This window comes from Aulonocara sp. 'chitande type north' Nkhata Bay, linkage group LG6 (genome assembly GCF_057382095.1).
Source record: "Aulonocara sp. 'chitande type north' Nkhata Bay isolate Kocher_YH1m ecotype deep benthic linkage group LG6, A_spYH_male_GT1.1, whole genome shotgun sequence".
Classification (NCBI taxonomy): Eukaryota; Metazoa; Chordata; class Actinopteri; order Cichliformes; family Cichlidae; genus Aulonocara; species Aulonocara sp. 'chitande type north' Nkhata Bay.
Genome location: NC_141349.1, coordinates 44,292,968 through 44,311,884, shown reverse-complemented (window position 1 = coordinate 44,311,884; position 18,917 = coordinate 44,292,968). Strand labels below are relative to the sequence as shown.

The 18,917-nt window shown below is 48.7% G+C and overlaps 1 protein-coding gene across 4 annotated transcripts in view; it reads left to right on the top strand.

Annotated features, from left to right (window-relative positions):
* The window catches only part of meis1a (Meis homeobox 1 a), a 28,899-nt gene extending 20,499 nt beyond the window's left edge, over window positions 1-8,400 (top strand). For all 4 annotated transcript variants that reach the window (XM_086297188.1, XM_086297190.1, XM_086297192.1 and 1 more), the window contains exons 9-13: window positions 1,151-1,227; window positions 5,623-5,681; window positions 6,962-7,051; window positions 7,323-7,437; window positions 8,259-8,400. In XM_086297188.1, coding sequence (XP_086153314.1) covers window positions 1,151-1,227; window positions 5,623-5,681; window positions 6,962-7,051; window positions 7,323-7,381 — 285 coding nt within the window. In that variant the 3' untranslated portion in view covers window positions 7,382-7,437; window positions 8,259-8,400. The remainder of the gene's footprint in view (window positions 1-1,150; window positions 1,228-5,622; window positions 5,682-6,961; window positions 7,052-7,322; window positions 7,438-8,258) is intronic.
* Window positions 8,401-18,917: the final 10,517 nt, after the last annotated feature.

The following is an 18,917-nucleotide window of genomic DNA, read 5'->3' as shown; positions in this document are numbered from 1 at the left end:
GAGCCCCGCAGAGCCCCACAGAGCCCCGCAGAGCCCCGCAGAGTCCCGCAGAGCCCCGCAGAGCCCCACAGAGTCCCGCAGAGTCCCACAGAGTCCCGCAGAGCCCCACAGAGCCCCACAGAGTCCCACAGAGTCCCGCAGAGCCCCACAGAGCCCCGCAGAGCCCCACAGAGTCCCGCAGAGTCCCGCAGAGCCCCACAGAGTCCCACAGAGTCCCGCAGAGCCCCGCAGAGCCCCACAGAGTCCCGCAGAGTCCCGCAGAGCCCCACAGAGTCCCACAGAGTCCTGCAAAGCTCTGACTCTGCTACAAACCTGCCTGTCACTCAGTCGGCCTCCTCTCTGGATGAAAGTCCGGCTTTACAGAAGTGTCGACTGGTGAAAGTCAGTGACAGTGTGGGGCTCCATCACTATGAGTCTAACCTGGAACTGAGCGTGCTGTCCCTGCTGGTCTGCACATCTGGGTGTCTGCAGACTGGACCGAGGGTGGTGTTAGTGGAGGTGCTGCTCTGTGGGGCCGGGCGGCAGCAGCTGGTTTCAGTCAGCGCACCAACAAACTGAAGACATTATTTACTGTTCATGGCGCTGCTGAACCTCGTTAACATGAACTTTACATGAACCCCCACCCGAGCCCCCGGCGCTTTATTTAAAGTGCTGTTTTCCACAAACGTTGCTTTGAGACATTTGGCACAAGGTGAGCTGCAGACAGCCGGGACGCCGTAACGTCTCAGAGACACATTTTTCACTCACAGCATAGAAAACAAAAGAAATATTAAAACTGAAAAAACACCGTCCACACCTGCAGCTGCAGGTTACAGAAACTCAAACTTTACATAACAGTCACTGAATCTTCAGAGGATCTGCAGCTCAAACACCGGCGGCCGTCTGAGGGATTATTTTCTGTCATTTTTATACGTTTATCTGCAGACGTCATGTGTTTAAATCCAGCTGATCAGCTGTGATCAGAGCGTGTTTCAGTAAAAATCTCTCACACACACACACACACACACACACACACACACACACACACACACACACACACACACACACAGTCTGATTAACAGTAGTCCCAGGATGCTTCCTTCTCTAATCGGCTCACTGCTTCCTTGTTAATTGCAGCGCACTAATGTTGGCGTGTTTTGTCCCCCTGCAGCACCCGTACCCATCGGAGGAGCAGAAGAAGCAGCTGGCTCAGGACACCGGCCTCACCATCCTGCAGGTCAACAACTGGTGAGTCACCAAGCAGTCGCAGGTATTTATGGGAAGGCTGACCTTTGGCCCCACCCTGAGCCTAATGAGGTGGGTGGGGGTGAATTCCTGCTGAGTTTCCTCGTCTCCACTCTCAGGAGGATGGAGGTGCTTAGTTTGAGAGCTAATTGGAGCTCTGAGGTGGAGACCCGAGGGATGCTCTGCTGGGAGTATGCGTCACCTGCACCTCACCTGTGCTAATGTTGCCAGTAGAGTGAATAAATGTCCGCATCCACGTCTGTTTCTCCAGCACAGCTGCTCTGTGCCCAAATAAACTCGTCACTAACAGTAAAAGTCTGGGTGTCGAGGAGAGAAGGCAAACGCAGGAAGCTAGGAGAAGGATGCAAGGAGAGAAGAAGGAAGTGAATTCACTTCAGTTTTATTTACACAGCACCGAATCACAACAACCGTCGCCTCAAGGAGCTTTATACTGTAAGGTCGACCCTACAATAACACATACAGAGAAAAACCCAACAATCATATGACCCCCTGTGAGCAGCACTTTGGCGACAGTGGGAAGGAAAAACTCCCTTTTAACAGGAAGAAACCTCCAGCAGAACCAGGCTCAGGAAGGGGCGGGGCCATCTGCTGTGATTGGTTGGGGTGAGAGAAGGAAGACAGGATAAAGACATGCTGTGGAAGAGAGACAGAGGTTAATAATAGATATGATTCAATGCAGAGAGGTCTGTTAACACATAGTGAGTGAGAAAGGAAACACCCAGTGCATCATGGGAATCCCCGGCAGCCTACGTCTATTGCAGCATCACTAAGGGAGGATTCAGGGTCACCTGGTCCAGCCCTAACTATATGCTTTAGCAAAAAGGAAAGTTTGAATCTTAAAAGTAGAGATAGTGTCTCCTGAATCCAGACTGGAAGCTGGTCCCGAGTGAAATGCACGGCCGTGAGGTCACACTGCCTCCGGTCCCGTTACCTTGGCAACAGTTACAGTTTTTTACAGACGCTAGGACACATTTCTCAATACTTAGGTCACGTTTGCAAAACTCCTCACACAGTGAGCACAACAGAAGTCTATGTGGGCTAAACTGAGGACCAGTTATCATTGTTTTGGCACAAAATGCATTCAATGACTACATCTCTCAAATTTCATGAATTATCTTCTCACTCAGACACAACAACTGCCAAAAACCTTTGTACAGGACATTTTGCATGTGCTTACATACTGTTTTCAAAACTGTTAAACTTATGGCCAAAACAATAACACAATGCAAAACTGAATAAGACAGCAAAATGCAACAGCAATATTTTATTGAAACATATTTTAAATCTAAAAATGCAGTTTAACCAGCCACAGCTGATCCTCATTGTAGATGAACATCTGCACAGGTGTTACTCCTTCAATTTTTCAACTCCTTCAATTCTGGCAGCCAGAAGATTCTTTCCTAGGTGTGTTGCCCATAGATGACATAAGATGTGATGTGGATGAGAACCTGTGGCCAAATGGAGAAGACCGAGTAGATTAGCATTACTATTGTATGTGTATCAGTGGATGGTGTGTATATAAATACTTGTATTTTGGGATTACTTAGTGCAAAAAAATAAAAATACATAAACAAATATTAACGAATTCTGCATGATGTCTGATTCATTCCAGTAACATATATTGAAATTATAAACAGAGATGTGTCCTTGTTTTACACAGGAAACACTGTGTAACATGTTGTTAGTATTTTTTATGTCATTGTTTTGTGGGTGACAAAGTGTGTTTGTCGGCTGTCAACCTTTGCTAGTGTTCTGGAAGAACGAGTTTATTTGAGACCTGAATGAAGTGTTTTGGTAGTTGTAGTGCATTTTGAATGTGAAATGAACTGCTTTGCCAAGCTGACGGTCAGTTAGGAGGATTGTGTGAAGAGTTTTGCAAAAGTGACCTAAGTATTGAGACATGTGTCCTAGCGTCTGTAAAAAACTGTAAATCTGACACAGCGAGCGTGAAAGCTTAAGTTTAATAAAAGGGCGTCTTCTCGCCAGGCTCCAGTGATCCTCACGTCAAAAACAGGAAGTCAAAAATATCCGATTACTGTAGAAAAACAAAACCAGCCCCCACCACCTCCGCCTGTGTCGCCATCCCTCCAGTCAGAGAGGCCACGCCTCACACAGGCGAGTTATGTACACACCCCGCACAGGGTGTGAGTCTGTGGGGCTGGCTCACTGCTGCCTCTGCTGGTCGTCAGAGGAACTGCAGGCCTTCATGTTTCAGCCCGTCGGGTTGGCGTGTGTATTCGTGTTTTATGAAACAAAAGATAGAAACAGGGTCTTCTCTCTGATTTGTGTGTGTGTGTGTGTGTGAGGGGTGTGTGTGGGTGTGTGTGTGTGTGTGTGAGGGGTGTGTGGTGTGCAGTTGGTGTAAATGGCATTTTCATGGCAAACAGCTGGACTGGTTTATTTAAATACGCCCTTGGTGGTGGGGGGGGGGGGGGGGCTGACCTCAAAATGACTCCCTCAGTGGGCGGAGCTTCTACATGTTTTACAAGCAGGCGGTTGGGGAGTGTGTGTGTGTGTGTGTGTGTGTGGTGATTAATAGATCTGCTTTGTTTAAACACTGACTGTACAGAGCGGCCCGAGCCCCGCCCCTCCCTGCCCCTCCTCGCCGGGCGGTGGGGGTCAGGAGGCCGATCGTCCTTCGAGGCTACGCCCGAAGTTTTCATTATTTCAGAGAAATCCGGTTCTGGTCTCGTTGTTTTCCTCTGGCTTTAAATGTGTTGGAGGCAAGAAACAAAATGGCGGCCTAGTGCTGCAGAAGGATTGTGACCACGGCCTCGCACGCGGTCCCAGATGTAAGACTTTCAGTCGCCCCGGCAGGTCGGTTCTGGAGGTCTGAGGAGCAGGAAGGTGGATGGTGTTTCCTGTCTGAGACTTGGAAACGGCTCCTAGCAGGTTTTTGAGTGCGCCGGTTCCAGCGGCGACATCTTTGTGGTGATGGGGCTCGCGGTTCCTGTGGGAGCGTACGTCTTCTCTGCAGTTGACCTATGCAGAGTGACCATGTGACCTCTGTAAGAGGCCTACCACACCGTTGGACCATTAAACTCCTGGGTCCTCACTCTGTGCTGGGGGCGGGTTTTCAGCACGTCTTTGTCCCTCCTGTCTCTCCCGTCTCGCTCCTGATGGAGGATTTTTCCCTGCAGGACTCCGTAAGATCAGCTTTCATCACTGATCCTTTTCTCAAAGACACGCAGACCTGAATGTTCACTGACACTGGATGACGATCCATTATATAATCAGTTCACGAGAAGGTTAAGCATACTCCTCCTCACCTACACGTTCTTTGTTCTCAGCCTGGCAGGAAGGTGGGGAAGAGGGCGGAGTTATGTAGTCCCGGGCGTGTCCAACAGGTCGAAAGGATGTGATGTTTGCTACTGAAGGTGAAAAGGGTTTTAAATTTGTGCTTTTAACAGTTACATTGATGCTGCGATTATTATTTCATGTGCTGACTCGATGAAAAGTGGAGGACTGGCCCCGCCCACAGTGTTACCTGCTGCAGAAGATACCTGGATACCTGCATTTCCAGCATGTTTCAACATTTCTGAGAGGAGATCATTCGTTTTTTCTTTGGATGTTGACCAAAACCAGATTTACCAAAACGTCCAAATGAAACCGTGACGTCGGAGTGATCTGAGGCTGTCGGCCGAGCTGCGCTGTGCAGTGCGAGCGACGTTTATTTCCTGTTTCGTGTGTCCTGATGAGCTCGTGCAGCCTCGTGCTAACGGGCTGACTGACCTGGAAATATTCTCCCCCCCCCTCCCCCCACCGCGTACCTTTTTCGGTCCCCCAGAGGACAGCTGTGGCCTTTGTTTTTCTGAAAAGAACCCCCCCCCCCCACACCCTCCTGTTGAAATGGTCCCTCCCCACCCGGGGCTCAGGGTGTAGGAGGACATAAATCAAGCAGGAAACCACAGAGCTTTTACTTGGGGGGGGGGGGCTACATAGGTCTTTAAGTTGAGGAAGACCAGAATGGGGGGGAATGACTAATTGGAGTAGCTGGGGAGGTCACAGGAGGTGCCGGGTCGGAGGTCACGCATACCAGGATGATGGCTTTAAGAGTGTATTTAGGAGACGTTGCCAGTGCTCGCCGACGGCTTCCCATTGGTTAATCTCCAGGAAGTGATCTGATTGATTTGTGCTGATCATGTTAAACCGTTTATTTGCACAGTAACAGGTCAGATGGACCCGACTTCTGTAACACGCCTGCATCGGGGCCTCGATGTTCACGTAAATGACGGTAAAATTTAAACCAGTGGACGAGTTTCCAGTGAAGCCAGTTTGAGCTGCTGGGTGTTTAAACTTGACCTGAAGCGATTTATCAGTAACGAGTTTATTGTTGTCGTTAAAAACAAACTCTGACTTCTTTTCTTTGACTTTCAGGTTCATCAACGCGAGGCGGCGGATCGTTCAGCCCATGATCGATCAGTCAAACAGAGCAGGTGAGGTCTCACAGGTGTATTAGCGGCTGTTTCGTTTCCATTAAATCAGAAACTCCTCCAGTATCCGTGCTCTTCCACCGTGTCTGCGTGAGCTTTCCAAACACCCGACTGGGACTGGAACGCCAGTGGAACTCGCTCCGCGTGTAAGGCGAGCTGAAAAAGCGGCGTCTCGCTTGGTTCCTCGGAGCGTTGGAGCAAGCAGAGAGGCTTAAACTCTGAATGGCTTCTAAACCCCGGCGGGGTTAGCTCCAGACAAAGACACTAATCGCTTTGACCGACCACTCCATTCAACGTTTGAAGCCGGGATTAAAACAAATAGGAGCCCCGGCTACAGTGGAGCTAAAGTCCTGTTAGCCTTTTGGCCCTTGAGCTTTCTTAGCATTAACCCCGCGGCTGACTTCCTCACAAAGGTTTGGAGACGCTGCTGAAAGACGGCGGTGAGAAACAGCTTCAGCGACCGAGGCCGATTCCACCACGAGGACCAAAACCTCTCCGTTTGTGTCGGACCGATGGCCCCCCCCACCGCGAGAACGTCACAGCTGCTTTAACAGATGTGACGTTATTCGAACACGTAATGCAGTGATGTGATGTTACATTTCCTTTACGTTTCGCCTCTTTTCCTAATACAGCACGAGTGAAAACAGTCGTATGATATTTGGAAGCAGTGGTTTTCTATCGATTCGTGTTTTTACCCCACAGCAGAGTGAAGGAGGCTTTCATGTGAAGCCAGCTTTTATTAGAAGCAGGCGCTAACCTCCGATTCCACGTGTCCTCGCTGTAATTGGAGCGCGCTTAGCTGCGCACAGGATCGCTGCAGGATCTGCTTCTATTTTGCTCTGTTAGGAGATACAGCGTGACCCGCTGACGCAAACCCGACGCTTCCTGTAACCAGGGGCGCCACTCGTAAAGGGGGAGGCGCTAACGCAGCTGGCCTCAGATGGATGAACTGAGGGGAGGCAGTCAATCACATAAAGGAGGATTATTTTGGACTGTGGATCATGCAGAGTTACTCTGCACAGACTGTAGGTGTAAAAAAAAAAAAGTGAACATTTTGAGACTAAAGAAGATGGGCGGGAAAAAGATCACGGATGGACCTGATTGGCGCTCAGGTTCTCATGTCGACAACTGTAATCGGCTTGATTTTTCCTGGTGTTTGCGTGTGGACCTGAACACGCCTTTGTGTGTGGGTGTAAAGTGGAGGCTGTGGCGGTGTCAGTGCAGGCCGGCCGACGGCCTCGGCGCCCTCCGCCATTAAAACGAGCTGTCGTCTCTGTCCGCAGTGAGCCAAGCGCCGCCGTACGGCCCAGATGGCCAGCCAATGGGAAGCTTCATGGTGGACGGTCAGACGCCCGTGGGAATCAGACCGCCTGGTAAACACACACAGCTTATGCTGCTGTGGGTTTGATTGTGTTACATTATTGCAGAATCTGCACATTGAAATCAAAGTTTAGATTTAACACAGAGAGGACGGCTTATTGTGAACTGAGCTTCATGCAAAGCTACAGTCACGCTGCAGAGATCAGTCGTGGCTGATTTCATAGTTTCAAAAGCTTTTATTTACAGAGGAGCTGAAGGAAGGGGGCAGTGCTTTCATGTGTGTGTGTGTGTGTGTGTGTGTGTGTGTGTGTGTGTGTGTGACAGGTCCGATGGGTGGTGTAGGGATGGGGATGGGCGTGGAGGGACAGTGGCACTACATGTAGCACCACCGCCTGCACCCTGCAGCCTGAGGAGGCGCCCGGCGTCGCAGGAAACCACCGTGAGTGACGCCACACAGAGCCAGCACTTCCTGCATTCTCTTCAAATTAAAGGCGTTCTAGTGTTTTCAGTGGACCCTTTGCTGCTTAAAAGGGCTTTTAATTTGAAAGAGATCTTTAGACTTTCTTGTAATCTGGATGTTTGAAGTGAATCTGCTGCTATAAAGATGTGACAGAAACACCCACAGCCTCGGCGCTGGCGGCACTCAGCCGATGTCAGTATGTCGCTCGCTTTGGATTGATCCTGAACGGCTCCAACAGCCTGAGCTTCATCTCCTCTCAGCACCTCCTCACTAATTAAAGCCAGTTCCCTCTGATTAAAGGTCAATGAATCCTCTGAGAGCCGCTCCACGTTCAGTCTAATGAACTGATCGTTAGCGAGAGGCGCGCTCATCTCTTTATTTGATTACACAGAGTCCAATTACTCTGTAAGCAGTTTTTATTATTAAGCAGGAGGGAGGGAGGGGGAAGTCAACGAGATTTTCTTCTCTCAGCTTTTACTGACGATGCAGCTGTCAGTGAGACACACACACACACACGTGTGTATTTATATCCTTGTGGGGACATCTCACTGACATGCTTTTCCTGGCCCCTCACCATCACAAGTGAATGCCTGACCCTAAACATGACCCAACTGTAACTAAAACCACATTTTGAGTGGCCTTCAAACTCGTGGGGACCGCAAAGCTGTTTTTCCCCACAAGTATAGTAAACACACACACACACACACACACACACACACACACACACACACACACACACTGGTTCCTGAGGCTACGTCGGGCCTTCCTCCTGATCTTGACCCTCTGTGTTTCCTCTGCAGGACTCTGATCAGGTCTGCAGACCCCATAGCGTGGAGCGGGACCCCACGCCTCTTCACCTCCTGCCCATCAGCTCTCCGCCCTGTGGGCGTGGCCTGATGAGGAAACACCTGAGCTTGCCTCTGTTCTCGGCGGGCCTTCTCAGAGTGCTCCACGGACTAAAAAGAGAAACGTGAGGTAAGACAGTGATCGTGAAGGCAAAGATGAACACTGTCCACCGCGCGTTTCTGGATTTGATCACTTCCTGTGATGTAATCTCCCAGAACGGACAGATCTGCAGCTCGGCTTCCTCTCTGCGCTCGCTGATGGACTCCTGAAGCCGTTTGCTCTGCAGACAGACAGTTTTGGACCATAGACCCCCTGAGACCTCCCTCTCCGTAAATAAAACTGATTCTGTGGATTTCTGAGTCTGATTTTTGACTCCTGCTGCGTTCGGTGCCTCACTGAAATAAAACGTCAGCGCTTCAGTTTATTGTCCAGCTCAGCTGTGACACGTTTTTATCCAAGAGGAAAAAATAACAAATATTCACTTTGGGAAAAAACTGAAGTAAAAAAATGAATAAATTGAGAATGAGACTTCTTTTAAGGTGGAATGAAAACGTATTTTGAACTGCAGGTGACATTCAGCTCCCGTGGATCAGGTAAACAAAGATGTTTAACTGCACATGTAATCCTGAAATATGATCATGTGATTCCTGCAGCCTCATCATGCAGCTGTTTGTCTGCATGATGAAGGAGACTTGTTTCAAAACGTGAGTGTGTAAAAGGCCGCCTGTTAACAACAACAACAACAACATTGAACGTACATTTCAACAGTTGATGGTCAAAAACAGGAGCTGTCATTTATTCCTGTGTTACTGAATCGCTCGGGTGTCGCGAGGAGTTTTTATCGGCAGGAAAACAGATTAAAGTCCAAAATTTCTGCCTTCCTCCGACGCCTCAGTGAGCCTTATGTTTCACACCCCTACCATAACACACAGTCCCACAGTGTGCTCTGCGACCCCCTGGTGGGCTGTGATGGTACTGCAGGTGATCCCCATCACTTATTCACAATAAATGAATTTAAATTGAACAAGTTAAAATTCTTAATTTTCCTAAATTTAAGTGGAAAGAAATAGAATTTCAAATTTATGCTTTTGTGACGTTTGTTCATGTCGTAGCATAAACACATCAGCTGCTCCACGCTTAGCCTGAATCACACAGACTCACTGGGATTGGCTCCAGAAACTCAAATATTTTTGTCTTTATTGATATTTTAACAGGAACTAGTGACACAAAGGCTCCGGGTTTAAAACCGACTGACTTCCTGCTGTTCTTCATCTCTGCCCTGTTTGGTTTTTAATGCTGAACTCGTTCATTAATGATCCGAATGCATCACAGCGAGACGTCCACAACAAGCTCCAATCAGCCCGATTTATGACTTCATTCAAGTTTCATTCACTATAATGTTTTAAGTTGTGTTTCGGGCGAGCATCACACGGTTTCTGTCTTTAAACTGGTCTCAGATCAGCGTTCAGTGTCCCAGCTCTACTGCGTCGTTTTGGCTCCACGTTTCTCTTTAATCTCGATTTTTTTTAAAGTGAAAAGGCTCCAGAAATGAAAATTCATCGTGTTTACAGCTCATCCTGATATTTGAAAGATTAGCTGTGCCGGTGAGCCCCGCCCTTCACCCTATGGGGATAGGCTCCACCCCTCTGTGACCTTGTAGAACTGCTTCTGACCTCGATTAAACGTGAAGTTTGTGCTGTTTGGTTTCTGTGCACAGAGCTCGGGTTGATCTGTTGGTGTCCCGGAGGCGGAGCTTTTCCTTGGCTGCAGTCACAGTGTGAAGCTCCGAGTCTTCGTGTCTTGTTTGCGGGTGTCGCTCAGCTCAAGTCACTCCATTCGAATCGACGCTCCGGGAGGTTCAGTGGCAACGCCTTCAGCAGGCCTGATGGGAAAGATCGGCCCGTCTGCCATGGAGAGATTTGTCCCCCTCGTGGATCTGCTGCCCCACTCTGGGAGTTTTCTACATGTGCCTCATTTCAAAGGCGGCTGACACAAAAACAAAATCATTAATCTGCTTTGGATCCTCTGCGGAGCTTTGACTTCAGATGAGTTGTGACTGACAGGCTCCATGGCACGCCCATGTTTGACTGCCATCTTAGGGGATTGTGGAAACTGCCTTCATCTCTGCTTTTAAAGAGAAATGAGTGATTAGTTGGCAGCTGTCGAGCGTCCGTCTGAGGATCCAGACTCGCTGTCAGATGCACAAAGAAGAGCCGGGACGCGACGAGCTGACGGCTGCTGGGAGCGTAGCTGGGAACAACGGCGAGAGGTTTATTGTTTATCGGTGACATTTCCCACAGACAAAGCAGACAGTGAATGCATCATGTCAGATGTGTGACAGACAATGTTCAGAAAGTTCAGAGTTCACGTTCGTGGTGACGGCCAAAGTCAGCAGGGAGGTGACTGCGCTAGCTCCACCCGAGCTGGACCTCTGGGCCGTGTTTGTGCTGTTGGAGCCTTTTAATGACATCATGTGACCAATCATATAGCTGCCATGAGGTCACTGTACTAACAGACCGTCCAAGAAAGCAGAGCTCCGGGATTGGTGTAGACTTAGATAGTAGGATTCTGATTGGATGTTACTGATTGGCCGGTATCTGTGTCTGTGGATGATAACAGAGCTTCCTGGCATTAACTGTGCCAACCTTTGGTCCAAATATGGTCACCAAAGACTGATGTCACAGCTACCACCATCATTTACATACAGTCTATAGTTCTGGTATGTGTGAGCACACAAACATAAATACGTCCTGTGCTCAGATGGGAACGAACCGGAGCACTAACAAGGTTCCTCCAAACACAGTCGCCTCGGGCTTCAGTCCGAGGAGACGTGAATCTTCCTCCCTCAGCAGCCTCCCCCACACTAAAACCCTCCCCCCTCCTTCCAGCCTCCTCTGAGCGAGCCGACCTCACAGTTGGATAATTTATTGCCTTTAATTAAGCGGCTGCTTCAGGAGGGATGAAATGCGTTCCTCTGTGTTTGGGGCAAAAGGGGGAAGGTATTCAGTGTCTCGCAGAGGAACCAGAAACTCATGGATCCTGGTTACTGTGGGGAGGAAGTGGGGAGGGAGGGGTCAGTTTACCCCGACTGGACAGGAAGTCGCTTATTAGAGCCAACCGACCGTTCACCTGAGAGCGCGCTCAGAGTTAGAGCACACATCCTGCAGTCTGTGAGGTCAAAGGTCATTGACACAGCTGAAAATACTCATAAAAAGTAACTAAAAATTCTGCTGATTAACTCATAAAATAAAAGTATCCATTTTAAACAAAGTCTGCTGTCAGGCCCACCTGATGGGTGTGGAGGCGGAGCCACTAAATCGTACGCACCGTACCTTTAAATCCTTAAAAAGAAAGTAGTCCCGGGACGGCACATACGCTAAAACGCAGAACAAAAAGTGTTTTTTCCCCGAGCAGAGAAGCGCTCAGATCCACCTGTGCTGAGGTTCTGCTCTGTGGTCCGTTACAGTCAGAGACGAGCAGGAAGCAGGTGAGGGTTTAGGGGCGGGGCTACGCGGTGATGGATAAGTCATTATGTATGGGTGTGGCGGATCCACCTGCTCTTCGAGTCAGCCGGAGGTCGCTCGGACTCGGGTGATGTCATCTTTTCAGACCGCCCCGACGCAGCTGGATGACATCAGCGACCACAGTCGAGCTCGAGTTTTCACCTTTAATACCGAGATGTTCACGCTGAGGGAAAGCCGCCATCTTTGATGAACCTCTGGGTTTATTTCCAGGCTTTATTCCCCCCTCACGTCTCCTTCTTGAGCCTGCTGGAACTTTATGGGCCAACTTTAAACTTTTTAGCTTAACTGGAGCGAAACAGGACGTTTCCCAAAGCGCTTCATTAAACTGTCGTTTTCCAAAACAAGAATCACGTTGTTTCTCAGAGTGACTGGAGGGAAGCAGAAGGAGAGGACGCGACGCTCTTCACCGTCAGACCCACAGTCCTCTGCTTCTCACTGTTCGGGCAGAACAGGAAGACGTTTGGACCGACAGCATAGCGACGGCGCCTTCTCCAGCTTCTTGTATTTCAGTCTTCGATGGAGGTAACAAAAGTTCGACTGAACCCTTCAATGACCGTGTCTGTTCCACGAGTCCCACGGCTCGATTTCCATTCATGTTTCCAGGTCCCTGTGACCTGACGTAGCTCCTCCGGTCTGAGGGCGCAGCTGGAGGATGTGGTGGCGTCAGGTTTTCATGTCCTGACTCAGGTCAGCCAGTTACAGCCGAGGCAGAACGAGCTCAGGGCTTCCCACAGGTCCGTCCAACATTCCCTGTTTCTGGAGCAGCGCCGGATGTTCGGCATGAAGACTTTGGCTCAAAGGAGGCCTCGAGACAGGGTCAGTCGGCGAGGAAAGAAGCCTCGTTGCTTGGTTTCGTGTTCTGTTGGCGCTCGCAGAACTGGAAGCACACGCTCAGGCTCTGCTCTCGGGGAGTCTCGGCCCCCGAGAGCAGAGCCCAGCCAGCTCTCACAGACCTAGAGTCCAGGACTCTGCACTGCGTCATGGTCTCGTGGCTTAGAGCAGCCTTTTACTCCACGGAGGGTGTGCTCGTTGCTCAGGTGGTCCCTGTTATCAGCCACCAGGAGCACCTGTCCTCTGACCACCAGGTATGATGGATGTGTTTACTGTGGAACAATGAGCAGCACACACAAATGTCAAAATGAAACAGGAAACATAAAGACGCAGAAACGGGAGACGTAACTAAGGAACAGAGGACACGACGGCCTGGAGAGACATGGAACGAAACAGGAAGGGGACACGAGACCTCGACAAGACAACATGGAGACAGAAACATGACGAAAACCCCACAAACATCATCCCTGTCACAGCATCTTACAAACACTGGGAACGATTTACCTGCTGAGGGCTCAGGTGACTGCGTCTGGTATGAACATCTGTCTCAGCATCTGCATGCAGAAAAGAGGAACCGGAGCGTCTCCTACAGAGCACACCGAAACCCACAGAACCCGACCTCTGACCTCTGCCGGGTCAGCTCACAGCAGAGCAGCGGTTCGTCGTGTCTGCGGCGCTGGTCCGGTTCTGTTGGGTTTTACATGAATCGCGCCCGCTGAGCTGCATCTGTCTGCGGTCGCTTTGATATTTTGATGTCAGTTTTCAAAGGAAAGCATGAAGAAATCTTTTTCTTATTGTTGGGAAGAACACAAAGTTCCACGCTGCCCCCGGGAATGTCTAAAATCTCGTCTTCTGTTTGCGTGGACACATCAGACAGGAAATGCCAAATCCATACTCATAAATCCACACCCTGAACTCTGAGGGTACAGGCGACGGCCGGCAGGCCCAGCAGCAGGTCTGCGCCTGCAGCTGAGAGCTGCTGGTCGTGTTAAAGAAGCACCAGGTCTCGCAGACCTGTGAGCTTTGGATCAGTCTGTCCAAAGATTATCACTGAATCATCAGTTATTAATAACCTCTGGCTCTCTTCTGGAAACGTCCTGCACTCTTCTGCTGACCGAGCTGAGACGTTTATTCTGGTCTCTGAACCGTTAGAATGAACAGCTCGGCTCTTTGCATCAAAGCCTCGAACGCGTTTGATCCAAAACGAGCACGAGTCCGTTTTTTTAACATGAGAGAGTTTTATGGTCTGCAGATCTCCCACAAAGTTTTAGAGCAAACTCGCAGCTCCTTTTTCTCTGAGGTCTTCATCAGGATCGAGCTCACTGTGACCCTGCAGAACATTTCCGCACAGCTGCACGCCGCCTCAGGTCGGCGCTGACACTGCAGGCCTGGGCCGGGGGGCGTCGGTCCAAGCAGACAGTGATCGATGGCTGAGATTAAAGAGCGGCATATCTGGCACTGCCCTCTGAAAGCCCCGCCAGCGGCCCGGCTCACGTTTCAAAGCGCCGGCTCAGGCCAGAGAGCCTTTGAGGCCGCGCTGATGGTAAAAGCAGGTAGAGCGCTGCTTCCTGCCGGCCTCAGCTCATTGAAACGCTGTGTTTTCTTCGCAGCAGCAGGGTTTTCTAATCACACACATGAAATATGGCGCATATGTGAGTGTGGCTGCGGGCCAGGCGGCGGGCAAGCCACCGCTCAGGTTTCACCTCCGTCCACAGCTGCCGAGCTGGAAACAGCCTCAGACTCAGTGTGCTCTTTTTACACGCTTCACCCAAAATAATCCCTGACGGAGACATTTTAGCTTTGAAGGTGACCTCTTGGACTGCAGCTTTGCACGAGTCACCGTTCAGAAGTAATCCTCGTTAGTGTGATTAACTTCCTCATGCTGAGCATGTGTCCCAGCAGACGGAGCAGCAGCAGCTCCGTGTTCCTGTAAAATGAACTTTGTGTGGCGGAGGCCTAGCGCTCACCTTAAGCTCCAGCACTGCGCCGGCTCGTCTCGGTCCGGCTGGGGTTCCACTTTTCTGGATATGCTTGGTGTTTCCTGTGTTTCATGTCTCCTGCTGTGATCACAAACCTGACACTCATAACTTCACTCATAACAGTTATTACTAAAGTCGTACCATTCACAGTCTCTGAGCTACGTTTGGCCATTACACGAGCTGAACTTTTCTCCACCAGAGGGCGACGTTTTACACGCTGCTGAGTTGAAATTTTTTCATGTTTCTGTCGTCCCCTCGTTTCCTCAGCAGCACTTTCCTCTTCTCATCCTAAATTAGAGCGTCTCCTTAACTTTGAGCTGTCTGCTTGAATGAGGCTCGCAGAGACTGGTTGCACCATCTTGTGGTAAAAAGTGGTACTGCATGAAAGTACAGCCCAGCCCTGTTCACCCTGTGATTTGGCTGATATCGCTCCAACATGTTTGTTCACAGTCTGCTGAGGCTTTAATTTTGGACTCTTTGAAACTGTGATTAAGCTCAGGATTTAAAATGTTTATCTTTATATTGACCTTAATTCATTTAATTACTTTTTAAAATGAAATCCCATTTACAGTAGCGGTTTTTGATACGGGCGACATCGTGGTGGGGGCGGCAAAAAGAAGTTGCTCGTACTCATGCTGCCCCGACATCAGCCAGCGCATTTTGGGGATGTCACAGGCACCGATCGGTTTTCTGTCGCCCCTTTGCTGGGAGTAAGGGCGCCCTCCGTTTGCGAGCTGCGCCTGCTGCTGGCGGCACAGGGAGGAGAGGGCGGGGCGGCGGGGGAGTCTCTGGCTGGAGCAGCGTCTAATAACCAACTCACAAAATAAAACAACATAAAAACAAACCAACAAACACGAAAACACCAGACATCATGACACAGAGCCCTCGGTGCGCCTGCGCGCTGCTGAAGTCAAAGTAAACTTTATTGTCATCTCCGCTACAGACAGTCCAGCATATAGAGAGACGAGACGACGAGGCTCCAGTTACAGCAGTGCAAGTAAACAAATAATCAGTGTTGGGACTAACGCGTTATTAAGTAACGCGTTACAGTAACTACGTTATTATTGTGGTAACGAGCACGGTAACTAGTTATTATGCCAAAATCAGGAACGCGTTAGTCGTTACTGGGATTTAGATAGGGTCGTTACTCGTTACTTCGTGTGGTGGCATCGCAGAGCTTCCACAGATTCAGTAACATTAGCAAGTGGTGGAGGCCAGCAGGTGGATGAAGGAAAGGGGAGGCAGGAGGAGGAGAGGCCCGAGGCGGCCGCCGGTCCAAGTGTGAACTGAACTTCAGGTAAGAAGTTATGACCTGCAGTCTCTCTGGGTCAGATATGAACCAAGTTTAGGTGGAGTTTATTTTCGTTGTGCTGAGTTTTTCCGTACTGCGTGCTAGCTAGCATGACGGAGTTTCTATACAGCTGGGTGGTGCTATGTTACTGATGTTGAACTTTATTTTGTTCATAAGTTATTAGAGTTGCCAACCGTCCCGTCTGGTATTCAGAGAAAATATTACGCGTTTCTTATTGAGGTGAAAAGGAACAGTTTGTCCCGTAATTCAGCTACAAAAAGACACAAAGCTGGAGTTATTCTGTCTTTATGCTGCACAGCTGCCTCTTCTTCTCTCATTCTCCCCCCTCCCTCTCCTGTTTCTACTTCAATCATGAAACTGATCAATGATCAGCTGATCGTCTCTCTTGTTTATTTATCGCCCACTTTGCGCCAGAAAGAGGAAACCAGCAGATGTCGCGCTAAACAACAGCAGCACGTTTAAGCTTGATCAGCTGTTGTTAGAATTTATTTAATATTACTTTCTAGTATCAGCTGATGTTTGCTGGAGCCACAGCTGTAAAGCTGCTGGTCATGATATGGTTTGGTTATCTGGTGAGAGGGAAACATGAAGATGAAACCAGGAGATGTCCTTACTGGATCATCAGATCTGTGATGGAGAAACAGGTTTACCTTTTAGGTGACATGGATGAGTTGAAGGGAAGTTATGAACTGTTTCTGAGAGACAAATAACACCAGGATCCTTTTCTAAGCAGCTGACAGCTGGTAACTGTGCAGGGGCGGGTCTAGCAAAGTGTTGCCAGGGGGCCAGGTAGGGCATTAACAGGGAGAGGGGGGCACAAAGAAATACTTTTCTTTCTTATTCTCATTTAAAATGTCTCGCTTTTAAAAAATAATTATCTGAATCTTACAACAAACGATTGATAGATTGATGCATATATACCATCAGAACAGTGAACATCACTGTCACAACAGTGTTTGTTTTCATTCAAAGGCTTTATGATTTTTCCTATAATGGCGGCCGGTCTCTAGTCAAAACGCCCGGGCTGATTTATTTGTCCCAGTCCAGCCCTGTATGCAGCTCATCTGCAGTCTGGTGTTACCTACATCTTCCTATTCAGAAGGCAGAATTTCTGAGTTCTGAGTGCAATCAAAGCACCATGACTGCAGTTTTTGTGTTGGATGTAAAAAGCGCACATGACTCTGTGACGTAGGCTAGAATCATGGCAGCAGTCAATGACGGTCCAGGCGTGGGATTTCTCTCGTGGAAATGTGCACATTATCTTTTCCTTTCTATTGGTAGGTGGCACAGTGCACTGTGGCAAGTAAGCAAGCTAGAAGACTGGCAAAGTTATGGAAGCAACACATTAACAAGAGAATTCTGAGTAAAACCAAAGTTACTTTCCCTAGTAACTAGTTACTAGGGAAAGTAACAAGTAACTTGAAGTAACTGAGTTACTTTTGAGAGAAGTAACTAGTAATGTAACTAAGTTACTATTTTAAAGTAACTTACCAAACACTGCAAATAATAAATATAAGAAGAGTAAGAAAATAAATCTACACTTTAGGACTCGGGGTAAAGGATCAATAACAATTTATAATTTACAGTTTGATGATTTAAAGTCTCACACACAACCCGTCGAAAGGGGCGGGGCCAGCTGCTTCCAAATAGAGCACATTTCATTCATAATGTTGTAAATCCAAGCCCATCATGTATTCATGATTTGAATCCTGGGTTGTGTGAAATCCCAGAAATAAACCTTAGACAAAGTGAATCTGTGAACTGTGTGTTAGGTTATGTTGTGCTGATCCTCGGGTTGGGGGACTTGTGTTCATACTGGAGGGCAAAATGAAAACCAAGATGGACAAAAACAGTTCAAAGCCATCAGGAGGAGAAACGAGCGAAAGAATCAGGTAAGCAGATGTGTGATTGGATAAATAATCAAGAATATTCCAGAGTAGAAAAGAGTGTGTAAAAGGCTGTAACTACTGCAGGGTTTACAGTGTGTTAGATGGAGGAGTTGGACATTATTGTTGGGAAGAACACAAAGTTCCACGCTGCCTGTGGTGTCATTCAGTGGTGCATCATGGGTAATCTCAGTCTCTCACTGCGCGTGCTCCTGTGACTAGCCAGCATGTCATGGAGTGGATGGGAGGTGTTATCCATGATTGTCCTTATCTTGGACAACATCTGCCTCTCAGACACCACCCTAACCATCCAGCTCCATCCCCACAACATTACTGGCCTTATGGATCAGTTTATTTAGTCTGTTGACATCTGTGACTCTCAACCTGCTGCCCCAGCATGCAACAGCATAGAGGATCGCACTGACCACAACAGAGATACAACAAGATAACATTAATTAGTAGTGATAGTGAAAACTTCTGTTTACGTTTGTTAGTCACTTGATGATTTATGATGGCTGTTTGTTGCATACACAAACAGAAGCAGACCCCGAGGGTGGAGGTGGAGGATCCATCAGTGCTGCTGGAACAAACCTCCATCCTCCTCTGCTGTGACTCACAGCTGCTCCGTGTGTTGGTGGGTTTTATGCAGAGTCTGAATTCAGATTCATCACAGAGAGCAGCACAGCAGGGGGTGATGCACTAATTCTTCCTCTGGGGGATCCGAGGAGGAGGAGGAGCGCTGCAGCTGCAGACAAAAACACACACGAGTCTATCTGACTCTGATTTAATGAAGATGTACGGCTCCTGTGCCTGTCTGAGAAGAGCCCTCTGCACCTGAAGGGCTGGTGGTGTCGGAGTAATAAAGGCTGTGAAACGTGCAGTGATGTGGTGGTTCTTCTCACCTCTGCTGCTTTAGAGCTGATTCAGAAACATGAGTGTCACTTTATCTCTCATTTCCAGACCTCTGATTCCAGAGCTGCTCGAGCCAGGAATGAAGAAAAAACTAACTGCAGGGTCAAATTTCAACGTGTTATTATATCATATAACCGCAACATAAGAGATAAATCTACAAGAGTCTAAA